We start from the raw sequence: 25305 nt of genomic DNA, 5'->3' as shown, positions 1-25305 counted from the left end.
ACTTCGTATACACCATAATGCTATGTGTGAGACATTTGCCAGTAAGACAAAGAACTGCTAATGTTAATACTAGTAAAAATGGGATTAATTGAAAGGAATTTAGTTGAGAAGTACAATTACTGACCAAAGCAGATCAGGTGAACTGTGAGGAACTTAGTAGGTAATACAGCATACTATCGACTAGTGGCTACTCAGCTGGTAGGATTTAAATATAAGTAAAAAATTCTTCAAATAGTGATGGATGCCTTTAAGATCAAACTCAAACTAGATCAGGCACCAAGAATTTGAAAGGCTATGCTCTGAATTACATTGAATTGTCACTCACAAAATCAAGAGAATAATTTCCCTAAGCACATATATTCGAGAACATACTATCAGTGTTGTGTTCTACCTTGTGAAGTTTAAAAAATGTTTTGCAGAAAGCCCAGCAAGATAAGAAAACCCCTCAATTATTTACTTGGCCTGTAGAAGCAAAATAGGATATTTTCTCTCAACGACAATTATAATTTATAGCCTATGAAACCCAACAACTTAAAGTATGAACCTCGAAAAGTTAATGAATTCTGAGACACTACATAATTTACAGATAAAAGATTAAACTTGCCCGTATTACAATAGATTGTAGCAAGCGTGAAGCATACTGTTTTGCTGCAAGATTCAGTCAAAGGGGATGATTTTATTTTGTTGGCAGATAAAACTTTAATTCAATACACTACAACAGCATTACAACATTATCAGTCCCTTTCTTTTGCCAAGGAGACCTCCTAGTGGTATGGACTTTTACAAATCAATCAATTATGAATTTCAAATATTCTATTGTTCAATGATTTAATCCAAAGGATGGCACATGGACTAGATTATACTAAAATGCAAAGAGATAATAAAAACATACCCTTGAATTAACTCTAAAACTTGTGGCTGCAACTCTTCATCCCTTAACATATGTATTCTCTTGGATATTGAATCAACTACTTGCATTGCAACCTTTATTCTTGTTTGTAAACTTTTTATCGCAGTCCTTGTAGCATCAACCAGATGAGGATCCTCCCCTTTGTCATCATGAAGTCTGAGTTGCGTAATTTTCTTTTCATACTCTATTCTTATCTTTTCTCCGGCCTGCAATGGCATGCTTCAAAATTATCAGATGAGAAACTTCACATACAAAATAATAAGATAAAACTTCTGCCAACATTCTGATATTTGAAAAGTATACGAAGTTTTGTGTCACTCAAGAAAATCACTGATACTAAAAGCATATCATATTCAGGGGAACATAGAAAGATGTAACAGAACCACTCAACAAATGACATGAGAGAAAAGTAAAACAAGTACAAATGTCACAAACCCATCAAGTTCAGGAAAAAAAACACAATGATAACCATCCCAGGTCATCAGCACTTCTTCCCTTACGTGTCAATGCTCATTTGGATGAAATCAAAAACATCATGGTATCACAAAGAAGAGAGCACACTGCCTTGACAACCATAACACACTTCTTTATGGTAAAGCATCCAAAGTAAGATAGCACAAAGTTCAAACATTTTATCAAGCACACATCCAACTAGGACTAGCAAACAAATAACTGCAGAGTTTAAAAGAAAACATTCAACACCATTCAAACACCATTGTGGAATTAGCGAGAACTTGAATCATTACCAAAAGGACCAGATTTGAATGACAACTGACCTCTAAGCTGGGTCACATTAAGTATGCAATTCGAAAGTGTACATTGTGAAATATAACTAAGATTCAAACTTTTTAATATAAAGTTGATGAAAAGACCTCCGTTCATTATGGTGTGCTGTCTTTGCTAGAGCACATATGTACAAACTATATATACTCGACAGTGGTTTGCGGCCTCTACAAGGATTGAGCTTCTTCAATAATTCTTGACTACAAGTGCACTCATCTCTATTTTTAGCATTTACTGTCTAAAATACACCTTTGAGTGTCTGAGTTTGAATTCAGTGTGTAAACAATGACACTTAGGCCTGAAGACTGTATGGGACCCATTTGTTGGGTGCACAGTAAGACACTTCAAGCTATCATGCTGCAGCATAGTGCTCATTGTAAATTAATTGTTCTACAAAGTTCAATCAAGGCAGAATTTGATGCACAACCGCTCCAAAAGGAGGCGTGTTCCAATTTATTTTTCCTCACAGAATTCAGTTCTTAAATGTGTTGGCTACTACATGCTTGTGACATCTTCTCCATGTGCATTTTTGTCCTATGCAAGAGTATGCAAGAAAACACTAGATGCAGACTCTTAGTATTCTTCACACCTAGATGAAGGTGCAAAATATCAGCACAGGTCATAATACAAGCTCCATGAGGTGGTGTTTGAATAAACTTTTCAGATTTTAAAATATATTATAAGACCGGATGTACATATTTATCAATATTCAAGCTTTAGAGAATATCAATCTACATCTTCAATAGAGGAGCTTGGCTCTTTTTCTCCATGATGCAATGAACTGCCGACATCAGTCTTTCCGAGGATTTTATACACCTGTTAGATGATATGGTATTTCTTTCACCTCATTGCACATAGTGAAGGTAGGAAGCAACCTGCAGCTTCATCCAATATTAATTTGGATTGTAGGAAACTGGTAATAATTGTACAGTCAAGAACTGGCATGGAACCATCAATGCATATAGTGTAATTGAAGCACAGGATGACTTGGTCTCGTTGCATAAAAGTCTGGCACATTGTCAGTTCCTTTACCATGTCTGATAGATATTTCAACCTTTGATGATTGGAGAAGACAAAATAGCCAACCACTTCTAAGCATGGTCTTTAAACCATACTTAGGCAGCATTGTCCTTTTGTGACATTATCCAACCCTGCAATGGGGAATTAAGATTTTTCAGTTTAAGCTTCTCTACATATTCTATTCTCAGTCTCCCCAAGCTGCAATGTTAAGGCAAAGAAAACAGAAACAAGAGGTTTGTACATTATACCAGTTTTCCATGATTGTCAATCCCCATGTCCAGGTGCCAACTCCAATGCCCTGGGGAATCAAGGACTTGAAGGAGACATCCCTCTTTTTTCAGAACTGAACCACCTGCACTATTTGGTGCATAAATTTTGAAAAGGTACCATTGAAGGGAAGAGAAAATAAGCTAAAACTCCTAAAAAAGGCCAACAGGAAATGCGTGTTGTTGCAAATTCAGCATATTGCATTTACTGTTTAAAATTTAAGCTCTTTTTAGCTTTGTTTAACTTATTTTAATAGCTGTTCCTCTATCATCCCCCTGCCATTCCAAAAATTTGCCAAAATTCTTATCATATTAGAAATTCAAAGAGACACTACAGTAGAAAGACACATTTGCTGATGACTCATTGTTTGATAACCATATATGCTCTGTTTATGCTTCTGGGTAAGATTGTCTGTGATTTTTGTAGATTGATGCTAAAAAAATCACACAATCGTACCCAGAAGCATAAACAGAATATCATGGATTGTGGAAATCTGTTATTGATAACCATATATGCTGTTTGTTACCTATACAATATTTTGAATCAACTGAAATTATCACCACAATAGAGTGATTCTTTCATTCAACATGTGAAAGAACCTTTAAAAAATTAAATATAAAATAACTGAACAAGAGAAGTGACAGCTAAATTTGTGGACAAATCCCCTGCACATTGAAGTAATTCATGGGACTAGTATTTGTGGAATTAATCAAATTTTTGAAGGATGCTTATATGAAATGATTTTCCCCATGAAATCATTATTTTATCAACTAAATAATATATGGGGAAATTAATTAAGTGAGAAGCTTCTAGAAGGGTATTAAACTTTTATCCCACATTAAAAGGCTACCAGCTGTAGTAAGAAACCAAGTCTTCCTTTGCCCATTACTAATCATCTGCAACCATTCTCAAGCATTAAAGTGTTGTGGTAAGGACACCATGAATAAAAGTCTGAAGATTATGTCAAAATCAATTTTCGTCACCTAGACCCAAGTTTGCTTTATGATAAGATGATTTGGAAATTTTGCAGACTGTGAGGAACTGTCTTAAGGATCGCTCCAAGCCATTTTTAATTCTGAAGACAACAGTTGCAGACCTAAAGTCTGAAGACTACCAAGACGATTTTTGTTAAAATTATTATAAATTGCTACCTGTCAAGAAGGTTCTCTTGCCTCAAGGACATCAAATTTGAAGGTTAAAATCATCTTGATAATTTTGACAATTGGTTTATCCAAGCCAAATTTGTTCATACTCGGATTGAAGTCAAAGTGCTAAATGAATCTTGTTTGGAGTGGTGTTAAGACTGATATATGGATGTTTTCAGACTTATCTATCGATTGTCTTCAGAAAATCAAAGCTTTGTTAGGGTCTGATGCTTTTATTTCAGTGATGGATCATTGTTCTTCATCAACTAGTTCTTATTCAACTAGGGAGATAGAGACACAAATTTTGGATGATGATTCAGTGCAGGGTAGAGATACAGAGATTTAACCTCGGGACAGTCAGGAGGCAACTTTAGTCACACATTCAACTCAGTAGAATACAAAGATACTGTCCTATCTGCTATGTACAGTTGGTAGTAGATTTGGGTGATGATGTGGGGCAGCCTAATCCTAACACTCAAGAGGTGAAAGATGAGGTCACCTGAGCATTGAAAGGATTTGATAAAACTGAGAAAATGGATGGTGATATGGATTTATCTGAGGTTACCGAATGGATAAGGGAGAGCATGACGAAAAGGAGAAGGGCTCTCCCTATAGAGGATATTGATACATTTTTTAGCAGAGTTGGGAAAGCAAGGGAACCTGAACCAACAAAGAAGATTCATAGGATTACCAGGGATAGAATAGGATCTTGCACTGTGCATCTGGTTGTTCCTATAGGAGATAGGAATGAGGATGAAATCATCCCTAACAATTTCCATACGTCCTCATTCAATATTGGGCTAACAACTACGGAGTAAGAGTTTTATGGAGTAAGATGCAATGTGGAAGTTATGGAAGAAAGTTGGAGACATAAAACTTGATGATGAATGAGATCATAAATGAATCCATCAGGGCATGAGGATGCAAAACTTGTCCCATTTGCTCCCACTTCTCAGGGTTCACATTGTGTTCGCAACATAGTAAAGAAATGGGCAAGGGATATTAGAAAGCAAGCAAAGATCATTTTTGTAAAAAATGGTTTGAACATATGAAAAGACCATTGTAATTGTAGATAAAATGCAGGGATTAGAGGAAATGTGGAAGGAATTTTAGCCCATCAAACAAAAGGCCATTCCTCTTCCTCAAGGCATAGAGTCATCCCCACAACAATCTTGATACAGGAAGGGGTTATTGATAGAGAGAGTGCTTATGACTTTGGTCATTGGTATCTCTCATTGATTGCCAGGAAGAGTACATATGAGCATGTACGCAAACAATGTAATGATATTGAAGATCCTACCTCGAGCATATGTTCAAAGGTCCTTGTTGCAATCAAGGAGTTGCTTGAGCTTGATCTTCATGCTTCTTGAAAATTGGATTCAGGAGAGTTGATGGGGAGATTGGAATCAATTTATCTCATAGGCACGGATTCTCTTGAGGAGAGTCACTTGAATGGTTTCCTCTCGCTTATGTTCCCTATTAATGATCTACAGAAGCACTCTTTTGACTGAGTTAACGCATTGGACAAATGAATGGAACAATTGGAAATTATGGAGATGCGACATGGTAACATTCATAGTATTGACATGGTGAAACTTAATGCACTTTTGTTTAAGTTCATTGATTTTGCTAGAAGGGTGAAGGAAAAGGAAGTCTATATATTGGATGATGATCTCTATGATTACCAAGCATCTTCCTTCCTTCTTAATTGGCCTCAAGCCTAAAAATTTTCTCATTGGCTTATTTTGTGGTGATTCATTTCTATTGGCTTCTTTTGGTTGCCCTAATTAGGGCTTGTAATGGATTAATTTGGGTCTTTGGTTTTAAATCAATCTTGGTCATTCATTGTGATTAGGGATTCTATATAAAACCCCACCCCTCTCATTTGTAAGAGAGGTGGTTTGAGAATTGTAATAGAATTTGCTTCAAGTAGTTTAGTTGAATGAAAGTAGTTGTTAAGTAGTAGTACTTGGCTTATGTGTCGTTAAGGATGTGTTCTACAAAGTATCCTAATGCTATGGTTCAGTGCGCATGTAGAAATATGAAGACAGTATAGAGTTATGGAATCAGCTAAAATGTGGATGAGACAAACTGGAGAATTGCCTAGAATTGAGACTGCTTTCATTGCATTAAGTGTTCAACCTATGTTGACAAAAAGTGCAAGTACAAGTAGAGATTACGCTAGTAACAGCCAAGGAAACACAAAAGAATACAACAAGATTGAGGAAGGAATTGCCCTGCTTATCAAGAGAGAACCTAAAGATACAAAAATATTTAAATGTTGGACATGTGATGAATAAGGTCATCATTCTTCTAAGTACCTTAAAAGATTAAGAAAGTTTAAGAAGAAGCCTTATAAGCCAAGGAATTGTCTATTTGATAATGACGATGAGGAACTTGACGCATGTGTGGAATGAATTTTGAGTTAAAGTGATAATGAAAATGATGAAATAGAATTTGTTGCTATTAAGGAAGAAAGCCCTGAAAAAAGGAAGTTGGAGAAGAAAAAGCATTAGTATCACAAGTTGAAAAGAAGAAATCTGCCTAGATTATAGATAGTGGTTGTTCTCATCACATGACTAAAGATATATATAAGTTAATTGAATTCAATAGCTATGATGGTGAAATAGTTGGTGTTGGAAACAATACAACCTATCGTATTAAGGGAAAAGGATCTATTACACTTGATGGAAAGACTGACACTGATGATGTTTACTTTGTTGATGGTTTGAAACATAATCTTTTGAGTGTTGGACAACTAGTTGACAAGGGATATCAGTTACAATTCACAGAAAAAACATGTATTATCAAAGATAAAGATGGTAAGCTGATTGGTACTGGTACAAGGATAAGAGGTAATGTTTTTCAGTTGAATCCTACTAAGATGACATGCTTAATTACTAAGGTGTATGACAATTGGTTATGGCATAAGAGGTTTTGTCATATAAACTTTGATAACATTGTAAAGGTCAGTACTACATTTGTTGTTAAAGATTTGCCTAAGATTGTGAAGCTTACTAACATGGTATGCAAGGAATGTGTTCTGGCAAAGCAGAAGAAAAGATCTTTTCCAAGCAAGAAATTTACTACATCTGCAAAGTTGGAGATTGTACATAGATTTGAGTGGTCCTACAAAGACGAGCTTTCTATGGTGGAAGGTATTTTATGATTCTTGTTGAATGATGTTTCAAGAATGATGTGGGTAGCATTTCTTAGAGAACATTCTGAATCATTTAGGGAGTTTAAGTTGTTTAAGAACATAGTTGAAAATGAATCTGGTCCATCCTCTTACAAGGAACTTATATATTAGTACGTCATTTTGTAGGTTTCATCCCCACAAGGGTTTCCCATCTGATCAAGGGTTTCCCTAGTTAACAAATCTAGTGGTATTGTGTATGGTGATCTTTCTATGGTTGTTTCGTCTATTGTTACATGTTTCAGAATTAATAAGGATAATGAGAGTTGTTTTAATCTAATAACTGATTCAACCTCCCCCCACACCCCCTCAACTATCTTGGTGAACTCTACTTTCTAACAAATAGTCATACACCTTAAACTGATCCTTGTCATTCCTAATCACACCCTTGCATATGAGACCATGATACTTTATGTTTCTTGTCAATAGGTAGACTATGTAGGGAACTCATATAGAATTGTTGTCTTCTTTAAGTCTTTCAATTGTGTATCTATGTTGCCACTTATTAACCTTGCCCAATTTATCATCACATCTCCAACGGCTATCTCCTCTACAAAGTAGAACATCCAGGTATCAAAAAAGCCCCTTGGGGTGATCCCATGATGTTTCATTGGTTTACTGTCCCATTTCTTATCAATGATATCCATGCAAGCATCGGGCTTCTCCTCAAGTAACTTCTTAGTTTGTTCCTTGGCCCTGGTCTACATCCCAGAGTGGAGTGGGATCCCAAACGTCACTCTTATTGCCTCCTTACTCAAGAATACAAACACCCTCCCTTGAGCTCTAATTGTCCTAGTGATCATAGTTCTTTGTTTATTCCATAGTAACGAGACTCGCCGCGAGTTGTGCGAGTTGGCGAGTCGAGTTGCCTCAGCCGAGTCAAAATAACCCGTGACCCTAGCTCAACGGGTCAACTGAGTTGACTCGCCTGACTCATCTGACTCGGCTGATTTTTATTTTTTTTGCCTTTGTAGTTACGTAATTGATATATGTTATGTATGTGATCAAATTACCTTCTACTTTATGATGTTATTGTGTCTCTAATCTTTATTCAATAATGGGTGCATGGAATTAATTTAAATCCAAAAAAATTCTCTAAATTTCAAGGGTTTTATCACTTTGCCAAGTCACTGCCGAGTCACTATCGAGTCACGAGTCGAGTTACCCTTGCCGAGTCCAAGTCTTGTTACTTTGGTTTATTCAACCAAGAGCTTGTTGCATTGGATGTCTGAAGGAAAACCAATCACCTTGTAAATTCCATTTTTTACCATGTTTACTGCGATTTGTGAATGCAAATGATCTCTATGTTTGATCACATTCCTTGTTAGTTTCTTCAAATCAATGTGTTCCATGTTGGCATCTGCACCTTTTCCCCACTTGGATGTCAATGAAGACTCTAGATAGAAGCCATATGTTTGATCATCTTTCTTGTTAGTTTCCTCAAATCAATGTATTCCATGTTGGCGTCTGCAACTTTTCCCCACTTGGATGTCATTGAAGACTCTAGATAGAAGCCCTTGGGTAGCTTCTTGATCAATACCGTCATCGTTGCAAATCCCTTAGGCTCTACTATCACCTGTTTGAAGCTCAAAGTTAATAAAGAACATAGACAAAGTAATAAATTTCAGACCCATTAGATCCTCGATGCAATCCACGAATTCGATGCAAGAACTAAGTAATCCTATCTGTAGATGATTGTGAACAATATAGATACCTGGAATAGAATCTAGAACCACAAAATGATCAAACTTAGCCATTAAAATAACAAAATCAGACTTCTACCAGTACGGAAGAATTCTGATTTTATGAAGACATGCAATGAAAATTTGAAAACAAATTAAAATTAGTCCTGCCAATTAGCACAAATCATGATCCATGGATTCATGTGCACACTGAGTTAAATTGTGAAGCAACCCATGCACAAAATCCAACCTTGACTTAAAATGTTTGAGGACAAGGAAGTCCAAAAATGAGTTATAATTAATCCAAACAATGCTTAAACTCTATGCACAATGATTGAAATGAGAGTTTGGCACCTAAGTTTGCACTTATCCATGGGTTAGAGCATTCATCACTAAAAGAATAAAATCAGACCCTAACAAAGTTCTGATTTTCTAAAGACAAACCATGCATAAGTCTGGAAAATATCCAAACATCAGTCCCAACAACAATCCAATACGATCCAATCAGCACATATGAATTTAATGGAAGCATGGACAAATTAGCTTGGATAAACCATGTAGCAAGTTTCTGATTTAGCTGGATCAATCTCCCACTTGGCCTCTTACTTCAGATTTTGGCCACTTTTCCTTTTTCTCTCATAAATCCTCATGGCCTCTTACTACAGCTGATATCGCTTTTAAAAGAGTTTAAAATGTTGATTTACCACCCACAAGCAATATGGGATAAAAGCTCAATGCAGATTTTGGCCACTTTTCCTTTTTCTCTCATAAATTCTCATGGCCTCTTACTACAGCTGATAGCGCTTTTAAAAGAGTTTAAAATGTTGATTTACCACCCACAAGCAATATGGGATAAAAGCTCAATGCCCTTCTAGAAGCTTCCAAATTCACTTTATTAATTTTTCTCATGTATTAACTAATTAATAAAATAATACTTTTATGGGGAAAATCAATCCATCTAAGGTTCCTCCAAAAGTCACCTAAGTCCACAAATACTAATATGCCAACGTGCCACTTGTATCCATTCACTAACTCCATCGTTCCAATGTGCTGGGGGAAATCGACAAGGGTGAGGACAAGCAATTTCCATAGTAAAAAAATAAGTGGCATTCATCTCTTGTCCGAGAAATCCGACCTTAGTCTGGGCAATATTGACAATTGAAAAATTTCCCCCATTTGTAATTACTCAAAGGGGAAAACGACCTATGCTTGGACACTTCCAACTCTTCAAAAATTATTTCATCCTCCATTATTGCCTTCATGGGAAAAACAACCGTAGTGTGGATTGATTCCATATTAAAAGAAGAAAAAAAAAAACCCTTAGGGGAAAATCAAATCTTCTCTGAACAATTTCTCAAATTGAAAAAAAATTGTACTCTTGATTCCTTCCAAGGGAAAAACTACCCAGGATTGGACAATTCAACTCCACCCTCTGAAATTTGGCTAAGTATAAAGTCAAGGAGAAATTTACCTCGTGTTTGGAACACTTCTAGAATAAGAACTTCTTTCAAATTCCAAACTCACCCTTGGGGGAAAAATGACCCCTATCTGGATTTTTCCAAACACTTCAAAACTTTTCAAACAAATATCATACGAAGTAGTGGAAATTCATAGTATGCTTGGAAATTGTCCCCAACACTTAGAATTTTTTTTAGGGAAAGGCCAATTAAAGTGGGGAAATTCATGTTGAGTCTGGATTTTGATCAAAATATGAAGGAAACTCGTAGTGAGTCTGGATTATGATCAAAATATGAAGGGAAATTCATAGTGGGTCCGGATTTTGATCATAATATGAAGAGAAATTCATAGTGAGTTCGTATTTTGTGTATTTTTATATTGAAATTTTGAATTTTCTTTGAATTTTGGAAATTTTTAAGCATGGAAATCAATTTTTATAAAGATTTTAAGGCCCTTATGCATAAAATATGCCTTTATATGGAATTTCGAACTAATTGACTAGCCAAAACTTAAATACATTTACAATGTTACGTTCAACCCACTATAAAATGACCCCAACAGACTTCAATTTTAACATTTCTACGTCGAAATCGCAACTTGGCCACTTGATTCTTTTGTCCCCTCTCTATCATTTAAAGCTCCAAATTACCAAATGCACTGCCAAAATCTACCTAACCTAACAACTACAAGAAAAGAGAAGGGGGTCCCCATTTGCAATGGGGTGATGACATGAAAAGATCAAAAACACCACCCTGGATGCCCAATTATATTGATGATTTTGTACCTTGAAGTTATAGGAAAGAGGAACACACTATAATAACTCTTGTAGCTACATTTCACAGGAAATGAAAACAAATTGCAACATCTCCATTAGTTACTACCTTTTTTGGCATTCCTAAATCCTAACAGCCTGATCATAATCTTTTTGCATTTATAGCTCTATTAACAGCACAACATGGAGTGGGCTACTAACTCCATAATAACTCAATATGCAGCAAGAACAGATTCTTAATGAAATAATTGCACATTCCAGCTGCACAACTGTAATTTCAGGTCTAGTCTCTTCACGATGGGACAGAAAGATAATTATAGCATTTGGAGATGACTTGATCATACTTTCTACATTTTGGACCATACGACCCTTAAGGTCCGTTTGTTTGCAGGAATTGCCCAATGCGGCAATCAACTATGCTCGAATAAGTTCATTCCTTGAATTCGTACATTCTTAAGATAATTTATGGGATAAATTCTCAACTTGTTTGGTTGACCTAGAAGAGGATTCGGAAAACATATTTTCTCTATTTGGTTGCAAGACTTGGAAGTTGTGGTCGAACTACAATTGCAAGCCAAAACTAACACCAGCATTCAAGGAAGAGAAGAGAGCCTTAGGTGATGGCTTTTTGTCAACTGCAAAGATCTTTGGACTCTTTCAAATGCAAAACCGATTTTAACAAGCACAAACCAGCAGCACCACAATCCTCAAATCTCCTACAACAAGCGCATTGATAATGGTAATCTGCATTTCACATCATTTAGCAGAGCATAAAATTTTTTGATTTGGGTCAACGAGCATTTCAAATCACCACTTCGAGCAGCCAGATTCAAGTTTCAAAACCTAAGCATCCATCGATTCGAGTTGGACTCCCCTCGATTAGATGCAAGCTGCATATACGATGGAATAAGGGCACAAAGGTCTCTAGTCAACACTGAGATCGTAGAAGAAAAACATAGAAAATGGTATGCACAACAATGTTTTAGGTCAAAATCACTTCAACAATGCTATTAACCCATTCGCGGACCCGACAGAAATTACAATATCGTTAAGAAAAAAGTGGAATAAGAATAGCTACCCTTTTGGATGGAAGAGTTGGATGTTCATTTTCGATCAAAATGAGGATACTGTCATTCTAATTCCGATTTAAATTTGACAACCAAACGTCGAATGTGCTAATGTAAGAATTCGCGCACTCTAATTCTTGGTGAATTCTTGTTACCAAATGGGGCCTTATGCTAGATACAAAATCCTAAAGGATAAATAGTATGTTCAATAAACATTTACAACAATGTCTAGATGATGTAAAATGATTAACAAAATTAAAGGGAATGATACTTTTGTTGCGCTTCTTGAAGATGGAGCAATTCCTATGTGTTTCACATTGTTCATGGCTTGTGACATGGGTGCAATTTGATCCCACAACCTAGATAAGAGTCCATATCCACCCATCTGAGAGGATCTTGTAAGAGAGAGATTAGTAATGCCACAATTAGTGAACAAGGCATTTGTCTACTAACAACTGACCCCTACAAAGACATTCCTTACTAGGTTGGAAATTTTGTATGACCAATCACACAAGTAAAGGAGAAACTCAAGCTTGCATATTGAAGATAGCCTAGTTTCTTGCTAATATTTTAGTCATCATTAGTTGTGATTTTTTTAACCATCAATAGACTACTAAGTGGTAGATAATGTTGTCCATTGTTTTTCGGTGCCATTAGCTCCGTGACCTACATGCTACTAGTGAAAGCCATCTAAGCTTCACAAATAGCCATTGGCATCCATCACTTAAATCCTTGGGTGACAGAAAGCTAACTCTAGGATGTGACAAAATCACTCTGCTTGATGATACACTCCTTGATTGTTCTCAAGCTGAAGTAGCAATAAACTTTAGGCAGGTAAAAAGTTTACTGTTTTTGTGGTTGCCTAGGATGGAGAAGAACAAGCTACACCTTAGGTGGTATACAATCCTCTACTTATGCCCTCATACTCCTGTCGTGTATTTGGCTTGGTTCTACAGATTTGAACAATTTCTCCTATAATAAGATAATCAAAACCAAATTCTTAGGGCTGGTTCATCCAAAACTATCATTTCATTGTTTCACTTACTAGGACTGATTTAACAATACAGACATGATAATCATTTTAAGCATAGGGTCCACCATTTGGGATAATACATAGGCTTGTGGAGAGGATCTCTCATAGACCATGGTAGAGGAGAGTAGAATTCTATAGCTTGCAATTATGCCTTGAGTGGAAGATCTTTGAAACTTAAACCAGCATAACTTTAATTAAGTAGAGCATAAAGTTAACAAGTGGTGTGTAGGAAAAGTGATCCTTGGCTAAGTCATACATTAATTTACAACCAATCTTCTTCTCACCATAAATCATTAGAAAAGTTGTGAATGGGTTTTGACTACAGTCTATAAGGAGAGCTAGAGAGTCCCACCTTGACATCTAAACTATTATGAGTGTGTGTTGTGATGTGACTAAATGTATCATATATGCAAAGAAACTAGGTAAAAGAAGGCAATTTTGAACAAAATTGACACAATGCATGAAATTGAAAACAAAAATGCAAAACTAATGTACATATGTGGAAATGAAACACAGAGAGGCGCCTGTGACAAAGTTAGGGAGCAAATTGAGCTGGAAAAAGGTTCGGGGTGTTGGAGTCTTGATGCGGTTTGGTGTAAGAGACAGTGGTAGAATAGGAGTAGGAGGTCCTCAAGAAGCTGCTCTCAAAATCTGGGACAAAAGTGGGGGGATGCTAACTCCTAGCTTTAGTGTATGAGGATTTTTTGTTGTTTGAAGTTAATAATTTTTCATTGATGTTTGTTTTATCTACATGTACGTCTCGACTATAGTCAACCTTCAGATGAAAAGCTACATTCCATGGAATTTTGGGTATGGGATGGCAAGGGGCAGTGAAACAACTTTCCGATATGGGTACTCTATAGGGAAAATTTTAAAGGACAGAAGAAATTTAAAAAATGAATATCATAAGATTGATAAAGCAGTCATCGTGTTGGATGGATAGTTTGCAACTGACAGTTTTGGATAAAATCTAGTCACAAAATAGGATGACCAGCTACAGCGTGTGAGACAAAGTCTCTCCTACATTAAATAGAAGGCTCCCCCTTCTCATCGTTCCTTGGATCAACTCAAGGTAAGCAAGAAGTTGAGAGATTTTGTAAGGGATGTTACCAATATTCTTTCCTCTTAGCTTTCAGGAAAGAATCCACTTACCCGTGGAGCAGGTAATGGGCAAGATAAAACCTAAAGCTACACTTCTATCTAAAGTTGTAAACAGTGATATACCGAAAAACCAACACTAACTCAAATGCTAGCTGAAAGCGTACCAGGTTTGGCTCTAAGTCTTGCTTTAACCTATTCTATAAGAATAAACTCTACCATTGGGGCACAAAGACTTTCCAAAAGTAGGGAATTCTAACCATTTTTCGTGAACTTGAGATGGTAACACAAGCTACAGTCAAAGCTTCTAGTCTATGTATTACCACAACCACTCCCGGTCAAAGCTTCAGCTCCGATTGCTTCTTAACTCACTACGCTCTATTATTAAACACACAATAACAATATAAATCAAAGACAAAAGGCACAAATTATAGTCAAAGCTTCTAATTTGCTCTATCACATTGCTTCCAATCGAATCCAATTGCTTCTTTTATTCACTTTTCTCCCAAATTCGTACTACACAATCAAAGTTATGCTTACACAAGACTTACAGAGCTTTCTTGCATACAACAAAAGATGACTTTTACAATGAGGGGGCACTCCTTATATTGGCAAAGGAGTTGAGAAAAAGATGGAGGAAAAAGTGGGAGCAACTTAACCAACTTTGACTCGGTCTAACTAACAAGAGAAATTATTGGATTACATGTAATTACAGAAGCAAATCGTATTACATGTAATTACACAATTTCCCGCAATACATCCTCTCCAACTACAAACATGAAAGAAGAAGAAAGAAGACGGAAGAAAAGGAAACAATCCTAAGGATTGTTCTAAAGGGCTTTATACTTGACGATGATGCCAGATGATCATAGGATCAGAAGTTCTTGTATTTTGCGCCACTGCATTCACCTTGATAACCATGGTGTTGTGTCTTTTGATAGCCTCTGACTCACTTTGATGAATTGTCCGTTGTCATTTGAAAACTTGATGTTATCAAGCTTTTTCTCAATCAAGTTATCGTGAATTATCCTTTGAAGACTAGCACATTCTGGAGTCTCTTAACACTTTGAAAACCTTCTCGATGGTGTCCGGATGTAAACTCAAAACAACTTTCCACCAACACTTTTAACTTCTTTTTTGAGCAAAGTGCTTTGTGCATTCCAACACGAACTCATGTTCTCAAACGACTATTGGGAAAATGAATATCAAATGAATTACTGCTTCTTGCGAATCAAAGCATGTCTTCTTCACTTGATGTCTTCATTCTTTATAGAATTCTGGCATATCTTGACTTGCTGCAACATGAAAGATTAAATGGGATTGAATCCATCATTGGACAATATGGATCTCTAAGGAACAGTGTATTCAAAGTATTGATTTAATACTCATGGAACATATGCAATGAATAGGATGTGATACGGAAAGTACGTGTAAAGGGGTAAAATAGGACTTAGGAAGATGGATGGCATATAAATGTATATAGGAAAAGGATTAGAATACATGTAAGTGCGGATGGAGGGTGAGATTACATGTAATCGCATGTAGAAGTGTAATTGCATGTGAAAGGAATGGATGACAATGAGAACATGAGGAAAAGTGAGCTCTTATAGATATCTCTGAGGAAAGGGGAAGTCCAAGTACATGGGAATGTGTGCACATGACATTTTTTTACTCTAAGTAACTTTCAGTCAAAAACGGGTTCTTAAGATACAATTACATGTAAAGGAATTTTCATGTAATCATGACATGCGATTGGGTGCAAAGAGTGAGAAGTGTAAAAGTGGGAATGGAGAATAAGATTACATGTACGTCTGGATGATGGATGGAAATACATGTAATCGCATGTGAAGCGTGAGATGTGAAGCGTTATGATATGTAATGAAGGAGGTGGAATGAAATGATGCACTTGCATGAAGTGGTGAAAGGTGGAGTGAAATGAAACGTGCTCAAGTTCTTGGGAAAGAACTTTTAACTTCTTCCAAATGAAGAAAAACAAGAAAGCAAGCAAGCAAACAATGAAAACAAGCATAAAAGAAACACTTGCCTTTGGCTTTAGACTCAAACATGTCAAGAAGCGAATCATTTTCATGTGCAAATTCGAAACTGGAATTTGAGGAAATTCCAAACACTTAAAAATGAATGTTTTCGTCCTATTTAAAGAAAAATTATAGTTTACATGGCATAGATTTGGACAAATATGCAATAACAAGCCATAATATGCATAGAAATAGCAAAATAAGTATGAATTGATGAGCAAGTTTGAAAATGTCCACTTGCTTGGAGATCAACGAGCCAAAATAGCAAATTTTATAGACTTGAAGACCAATTCTCCTTCAAATCCAAATTCTCAAACAATAATTTGACTTCTACCGTACTTGCATGTAATGGACATTCAATGGTTGAATTTGATATGAGAATGCCAAAAATGTAGTCTCCAAAAGCAATAGCATGCATTAAAACTCAAAAACGACCCCTCTTGATCCAAATGTATGGGCTGAAATGTCATATTATATGGGCAGATCTAAGCATTTTTGATGAAAAACGTGTTCTTGGAAGAGGAAAACATGAAATTTTTTGCCCTTCTTTCTTCAAATTTGGGTTCATCATTTGCAAATACATGAAACATATGCAAAACGCATTCTCCAAGTGTCATTACATGTTTTCAAAACATGCAAAACTCACTCTAGGCGGGTCATTGCACATTTTAAAAACTCAAATATGCATTGCAAACTTTAGGAGGGTAATTGCATATTTTAAGTCAAAGGCATTTACATGTTTTTAGTTCAAAAGCTCATTCTCTAGATGCATTTGCATATTTTGAATCAAAGGCATTTACATATGTTAATGTATAGATTAGTCAAAACATAAATTATAATTATCTTAATGAATCTGTAATTATTTATGTTATTGTTATTGTTACATATGTTTAGATATTAAATGGAATTATATATATATATATATATATATATATATATATATATATATATATATGCAGATTTATATTATAAACATATTTCAATATATATTGGAATCGGTATACTTTCCAACTTAACTAACGGCAGGTTAATGTTGTCATCCGTCTTAATAATAAGTATCAGGGGTGACTTTGAGTCATGCCCAATAGACGTGGCTCCAGTGTGAGTCACGCCTATCAATCGTGACTCACTGTCCGCCCACCATCGTATTAATATAACATTAAACCCCGCTGAATAAAACAATGAGCACAGAATTAAAATAAGTCTTCAATACTATCAGCAACTTCATTATTATATCATTCTCTCTGCATTCAATAATAACATCTCAATATTATTTATTATATTGAAACAATTTCATAATAGTATTTACTTACAGTCTGATGCTTTAACATGGTATCAGAGCAGGTTTAAAGAAGTAATCCTGATATCAAACTACAAATATCTAGGTTATAGAAGCAACAAATATTATTTAAAATGAAATGGTGCACGGTATAAGGCTTGAAGACAGACTAGAAGGCGATTTAGATTTTGCAGGCTGGAAGCTACGTCTGAAACTTTTACTTAAAGAACATGGTCTAAATAAGTTTATTGAAAAATCTAACCCATCACCTAAAGGAAATGATGAACTGGAAAAATGGGTGAGTGACAACAATAAAGCTATGAAAATTATTGTGGATGGTGTTAAAACTCATGTACTTCCTGTAATCTCAGAACTAGACACTGCACATGAGATGTACAATGCTCTTGAAAATATGTTTGAGATAAACAATACTGTTCGAATCGTTACATTAATGGACAGAATGTCAAATATTAAAATGAATAAAGGAGAGAAAATTTCCTCTTACTTCATGAGAATAACTGATCTTCGAAATCAACTCTCATCCATAGGACACATCTGTGATGGAAAGGAGTTAACAATAATGGCTCTTAAAGGACTTCCATCATCATGGGATACCTTCAGACAAGGGGTATGCTCTCGATCAAAACTACCTAAATTTGAAAGACTTAAAGCTGATTGTATACAAGAAGAGTGTATGCAAATTGCTCGAGGTCAAAATGTTTCCTACTCAAAAGAAGATTTTCAAGTTCTCTCAACTCAAGTAAATAAGAAGAAAAGAAAATTCAAAAGAAAAAGGAAGCCACCTAACTTCTCCAAAATGCAATGTTATAGGTGTGATAAAATTGGACACCCAGCATCTAGATGCCCTGATAGAACTAAGTCTCAAGCTTCATTTGCAACCACTCAAAACTCTAATGGAAATTCTGAACACAATGCTTTCTATTCAGCACTCTCCAGTGAAGCATCAACCAAATCAAGTACTTGGGTAATTAGCAGAGCCTCTCGACATATTGCAAATTGTAAAGGACAGTTAGACTCTCTAAAAGAAGACTATGTTGATGAAGTAACCATTGGAGATGATACAAGCTATCCCGTAATGGGAATAGGAACATGTATCATTCATCTAAAATCAGGGAAAACAATTGAACTTACTAAGGTACTATATGTACTTGGTATAAAAAGAAGCTTGCTTTCCATCTCTGCTCTTGAAGGTGAAGGACTCAGAATTACGTTTATGGAAGGAAAGGTCTTAGCTCGGCCTAAGAATTCTAACATAAAAAATGCATACAAAATTGGCTCTAGATGTCTTTATCAGATTAACTCACTCTCTCATTCAGCTCTAATTCATGATTCCTTCAAAGAAAATGAAATCTGGCATAGGAGACTAGGCCATTTCCATTTCAAGGATTACCCTCTATAGGAAAAATGGTAACAGGTATACCTAAACTTAATCCATACCATGAAGGAACTTGTAAAGGTTGTGCTCTAGGGAAGAATATTAAAACTACATTCCAAAATAGTCAAACCAAATCCAAAGAAGTTCTAGAACTTATTCACTCAGACTTATGTGGTCATCTGTTAGTTCCTTCTCTAGGAGGTTCTCTATACTATATCATATTTGTGGATGATTTCTCTAGGAAGAATTGGATCTATTTTCTTAAAAGTAAAGACTCTGAAGAAATCCTGACAAAATTTAAAGAATTTAAAGCCCTTGTAGAAAACCTTTCTAGAAAGAAAATAAAAGTCTTAAGAACAGACGATGCTAAAGAGTACATTTCTGACATCTTTATAAATTATTGTAAAACTGTTGGGATCAAGAGGGTGTGTTATGTTACACTTATAATCCTCAACAGAATGGAATAGCTGAGAGAAAGAATAGATCTATAGTTCATTCTGCTAGAGCAATGCTTCATGATCAGAATCTTGAAACTTTTCTTTGGGGTGAAGCTTCAAATACTGTTGTTTTCCTTCAAAATAGGTGTCCTCACTCTTATCTTGAATTCAAGACCCCTGAAAAAGTATTTAACAAGAAGAAACCTGGTCTTAAATACCTAAGAATTTTTGGTTGCCCTGTCTATTTACATGTTCCTAAAGAGAAAAGAACCAAACTAGAGCCCTTAGGAAAGAAAGGAATCTTTGTAGGTTATAGTGAAACTTCCAAAGCTTATCACATCTATATCCCTGGACAAAGAAATATTGAACTAAGTTGAGATGTAATATTTGATGAAGAGTTGGCTTACAAAAGATCTAAAGATGAAAATGAATCAAATTCAAAAGAAACTCTAGAAGACAAAACTCTGATAATGACAAGGAGTCTCTAATGGAGGAAGATAAATCGATTGAACCCATGGACATTACTCTCACCTCTGAGGAAAAGAAAAGACCAAGACAACCATGGGCCAGAAAGCTAATTGGAGAAAACAATTTCATTCCCTCAGATTTCATTAGGGAAAGAAAACATCCTAACATATACTCAAGCTCAATTGCATTAATGAGTGAAATCTCCAAATCTGGAACCATCTGATGTAAAAGAAGCAATAAAACATCAACATTGGAAAGATGCCATGACAGAAGAATATAACTCCATACTTAAAAATGACGTTTAGGATATTGTTCCTAGACCTAAAAATAAATCAGTTGTCTCCTCTAAATGGCTATTTAAAATTAAACATGCTACAGATGGAAGTATTGACAAGTACAAAGCAAGGTTTGTAGCAAGAGGATTTTCCCAAAAGGAAGGAATAGACTATGAGGAAACTTTTGCTCCAGTAGCCAGATATACTTCAGTCAGAACTGTTTTAGCCATTGTTGCATCCAAGGGATGGAAAATTCATCAAATGGATGTAAAGACTGCAATCTTGAATGGTGTTATAGAAGAGGAAGTTTATCTTGAACAACCAAAAGGGTTTGAAGTACATTATAAACAAACTCATGTATGCAAATTAAAAAGGGCCTTATATGGATTGAAACAACCTCCCCAAGCTTGGTATGAATGGATAGATCAGCATCTAACTAGATTTCTCTAAAAACATTGCAGATCCAAATTTATATTACAAGGTAATACAGGTGGATATGTTAATCATGGTTCTATATGTTGATGATCTTTTGATTACAAGAGAAGATCATCTAATTGAAAAATATAAACAAGATCTCGTATCTGAATTTGAAATGAAAGATCTAGGAATATTGCACTACTTCTTGGGACTAGAAGTATGGCAGCATTCAAAAGGAATCTTCTTAAATCAAGGGAAGTATACTCTGGATCTTCTCAACAGATTTGGCATGTTGGACAGCAAGGCAATGATAACTCTGTGGAAACAAATCTCCAGTAACTAAAAGAAGCAACTGAAGATTCTGAAAATGTTGATCCTACTCTATATCGACAGATAATTGGTTCATTAATGTATTTGGTAAACACAAGACCTAACATCTGTTATGCTGTAAATGTTCTCAGTCAATTCACGTGCAAACCTAAACAAACTCATTTAGTAGCAACAAAACACATTCTCAAGTATCTCAATGGTACATTTGGATATGGTCTCAAATGCACTAAAACTGAACTAAATCTAAAAGGATATACAGGATTCTGATTGGGCAGGAAATTCAGAGAATTATAAGAGCACTTCAAGATGTTGTTTTACTTTGGGTTCAGCAATGATATCCTAGTTTAGTTGGAAGCAATCTTCAGTAGCACAGAGTTCTACAAAAGCCGAGTATATAGCTACATCTATGGGAGCAAGAGAAGTTGTATGGTTGAGGAAACTTCTATTTTGATTATTTGGGAAGCCACTTCCACCTACTACTATTCATTGTAATAACCAGAGTTGTATCAAGATATCTCTTAATTCAGTGTTTCATAACAAATCAAAGCATATTGAGATACCATACCACTATGTTCAAGACATGGTTGAGAAGGATGTAATCAAGTTGGAATATATTAGTACAAAGGATCAAATTGCAGACACTCTTACCAAACCACTTGCCAAAACAAAAGTAGAGCATTTTCGTAAAGAACTTGGTATGATTGTAAAATATGAGGAATTGTCTCAAAGAAATTGATTATTGTACATTTCATATATTATAAATTTATAACCTGTGTTAATCATTAAGAAGAGATGACTTCAAAATGATTTCACTTGTATCAGGAGAAGTTGTTGTAAAGTGACGTCCTTACAAATACTGGTAGCATGATTATTTTTTGCAAAATTGTTTCATGCAAAGGCTTTATCTTATAAATCAACAACTAGGCGGTTGATATCATTAATTTGATTATCTACAAGTTGCTTGTATAGATATATTTTCGGTACTTCATGTATACCTTGCCCTGATATTCTAATAGGCCAATACCATTCTGAGTACTTAGTGATCATCATTAAATTGATGTTTCGGATGGGCCACTACTCTCGAGAGCTTGGTGAATATCATATTATAGATATTCTGATAGACCAACTCTCATATTATATGATATCAAATATAAGTTGATGAATATCAATTCATTGATGAATCAACCATATCTGATATTGAGAAGTCTTCTGAACAAAGACTTCTTCTGTGTATATTTTTCTTACTAATCTAAGAGGGAGTGTTAATGTATAGATTAGTCGAAACATAAATTATAATTATCTTAATGAATCTGTAATTATTTATGTTATTGTTATTGTTACATATGTTTAGATATTAAAATGGAATCGTTCGTGTGTGTGTATGTGTGTGTGTGTGTGTGTATATATATATATATATGCAGATTTATATTATAAACATATTTTAATATATATTGGAATCAGTATACTTGCCGACTTAACTAATCAAATATACTATGGAATTGTCGACTTAACAAATGGCAGGTTAATGTTGTCATTCGTCTTAATAATAAGTATTGGGGGTGACTTCGAGTCACGCCCGATAGACGTGGCTCCAGCGTGAGTCACGCCTCTCCAGCGTGAGTCACGCCTATCGGTCGTGACTCACTCTCTGCCCAGCATCGTATTAATATAACATTGAACCTCGCTGAATAAAACAATGAACACAGAATTAAAATAAGTCTTCAATATTATCAGTGACTTCATTATTATATCATTCTCTCTGCATTCAATAATAACATCTCAATATTATTTATTATATTGAAACAATTTCATAATAGTATTTACTTACAGTCTGATACTTTAACAACATGCAATAACAAGCCATAATATGCATGGAAATAGCAAGATAAGCATGAATTGATGAGCAAGTTTGAAAATGTCCACCTGCTTGGAGATCAAAGAGCCAAAATAGCAAGTTTTATAGACTTGAAGACTAATTCTCCTTCAAATCTGAATTCTCGAACAATAATTTGACTTCTTTCATACATGCACGTAATGGACATTCAATAGTCGAATTTGATATGAGAATGCCAAAAATGTAGTCTCCAAAAGCAATAGCATGCATTAAAACTCAAAAACGACCCCTCTTGATCCAAATGTATGGCTTGAAATGCCATTATGTGGACGGATCTAAGCATTTTTTAATGAAAAACGTGTTCTTGGAGAAGGAAAACATGAAGTTTTTTGCCCTTCTTTCTTCAAATTTGGGTTCATCATTTGCAAATGCATGAAACATATGCAAAACGCATTCTCCAAGTGTCATTACATGTTTTAAAGACATGCAAAACTCACTCTAGGAGAGTCATTGCACATTTTAAAAACTCAAATATGCATTGCAAACTCTAAGAGGGTGATTGCATATTTTAAGTCAAAGGCATTTACATGTTTTTAGTTCAAAAGCCCATTCTCTAGATGCATTTGCATATTTTGAATCAAAGGCATTTACATGCTTCTAATTCAAAAGCTCATTCTCTAGATGCATTTGCATATTTTGAATCAAATGCATTTACATGCTTTTAGCTCAAAAGCCCATTCTCTAGATGCATTTGCATATTTTGAATCAAAGGCATTTACATGCTTTTAGTTCAAAAGCTCAATCTCTAGATGCATTTGATATTATGCAAATGGGTGTAAAGGATGAGTTGCACAACTTAAGTGATTTAAATAAGCACATGGCAATTTAATTTTTATATTTACTTAAATGGGCCATAAATAACATTTACACTATCATATTAATAATATAATGTGCAAATATCATTTCAAAAAGTAATATTTGCTAGAGCATTTGATTTAAAAATAAAAAATTAAATCAAACTATATAGTTAATATAGTCACTTAAGTGAAAATAAAAAAACAACTCAACTTAAAAATATAACATAAAGTGCACTATAGTTACTTTAAGTGAAAAATTAAAAGGATAAAGTACATTAAAAACATAACATAAACTGAATTTATGTTATATTTTTCAAAAAGTGAATGTCAACTTAAAAATATAACATGATATTTTTAATTTGTGCAGTTGCACCTGGAGAGTCCACTTTTTGGACACCAAAATGGTCATATCTTTTGACTTCAAACTCTGATTAAGCCCTAAGATATACCGAATCGAAGGAAAAACCAAAGGCAATGACTTGAGCAAAACCAAAGGACCAAAAACCAACAAACACACTCAAAAATGAAAAATAGGACATTGAAGGCTTCAAAAATCAAGCATAGGCTCAAAAAATAAAGAAACTAAGATGACTTGACGAAAGCCTTCAGTAAAAGACTCTATTATATCAATTGGTATTGATTGGTTGATCAATACTAACCAATTCAATAATGAATTAGACTTACAGAAATGCGAAAATAATTTGAAAAAGTTTCATACTATTACCTAAATTTTGTGGTGACAAAATGCAAGACAACACATCCGAGGCATTTTAAAAGCTTAAAACAAAGCATTAGACATGGATTGAGGTTTCACATATGAATAGATAAGCAAATTAAAAAAATTCAAATGCTTTCATTGTCAATATATGGCATACATATAGCAAAAATGCCAAAGGCTCCAATTTGAGCATGAAATGACATGATACATTAAAACTTAAAATATAAATACCATAACTAAACTGCTCAACAGTAAATATAGAAGTCCATAATAATATGCAACTGTCAATAACCAATAGATCATAGGTTTAAGAATCTAAACCAAGTAGATTTGATGCCCTAACCTCACCTTTCAACACTTTTTCACTCCTTGACCAGCTACTCCTCTTACTGTTGTTCTTCTTCACGAATGTGAAGATTAGTTTCTTTCTCTTCTTTTTGGTTATTTTATTCTTAGATTAAGTTTTGGTATTGTTAAATGTGGTTTGGGTGTTCTTGTAGGCCACCCAGCCTTTTTTTCAAATTTAAAAATGTATCAGTTTTTTAACTGGCCACCCAAAAATGGTTTGGGCCAAAGGGGACAGCCAGAAGTCCCCAGGAAGTCAAGGACTTCTAGCTCTCCCCTATGTCTCCAACCACTCTCAGAGCCATTTTGGATACTGATTCTGAATTTTGCTGAAAAGGGTACAAGAGGGGATGGGAAAATGACGCCCCCCAACAATATCAAGGGTAGGAGCAGCAGCAGACCAACAAACCCAAGGGATGTGTCTATATGGAGCATAGAGTGTAATGGTTCATATTCTCAAATCGATTCATTTTCATAAATTT

General features: G+C 35.1%; 1 protein-coding gene across 3 annotated transcripts in view; it reads right to left on the bottom strand.

The window, feature by feature from the left end:
• LOC149575470 (protein ALTERED PHOSPHATE STARVATION RESPONSE 1-like) overlaps window positions 1-25305 on the bottom strand; it is a 57182-nt gene that overhangs the window by 17324 nt on the left and 14553 nt on the right. For all 3 annotated transcript variants that reach the window (XM_089815216.1, XM_089815218.1, XM_089815217.1), the window contains exon 4: window positions 893-1116. In XM_089815216.1, coding sequence (XP_089671342.1) covers window positions 893-1116 — 224 coding nt within the window. The remainder of the gene's footprint in view (window positions 1-892; window positions 1117-25305) is intronic.

The sequence above is a fragment of the Cupressus sempervirens genome, chromosome 2 (assembly GCF_028749045.1).
Source record: "Cupressus sempervirens isolate cs-2001-9-10 chromosome 2, ASM2874904v1, whole genome shotgun sequence".
Taxonomy (NCBI): domain Eukaryota; kingdom Viridiplantae; phylum Streptophyta; class Pinopsida; order Cupressales; family Cupressaceae; genus Cupressus; species Cupressus sempervirens.
The sequence above is the reverse complement of the archived record's forward strand: the minus strand, read 5'-3'. Positions and strand labels throughout refer to the sequence as shown.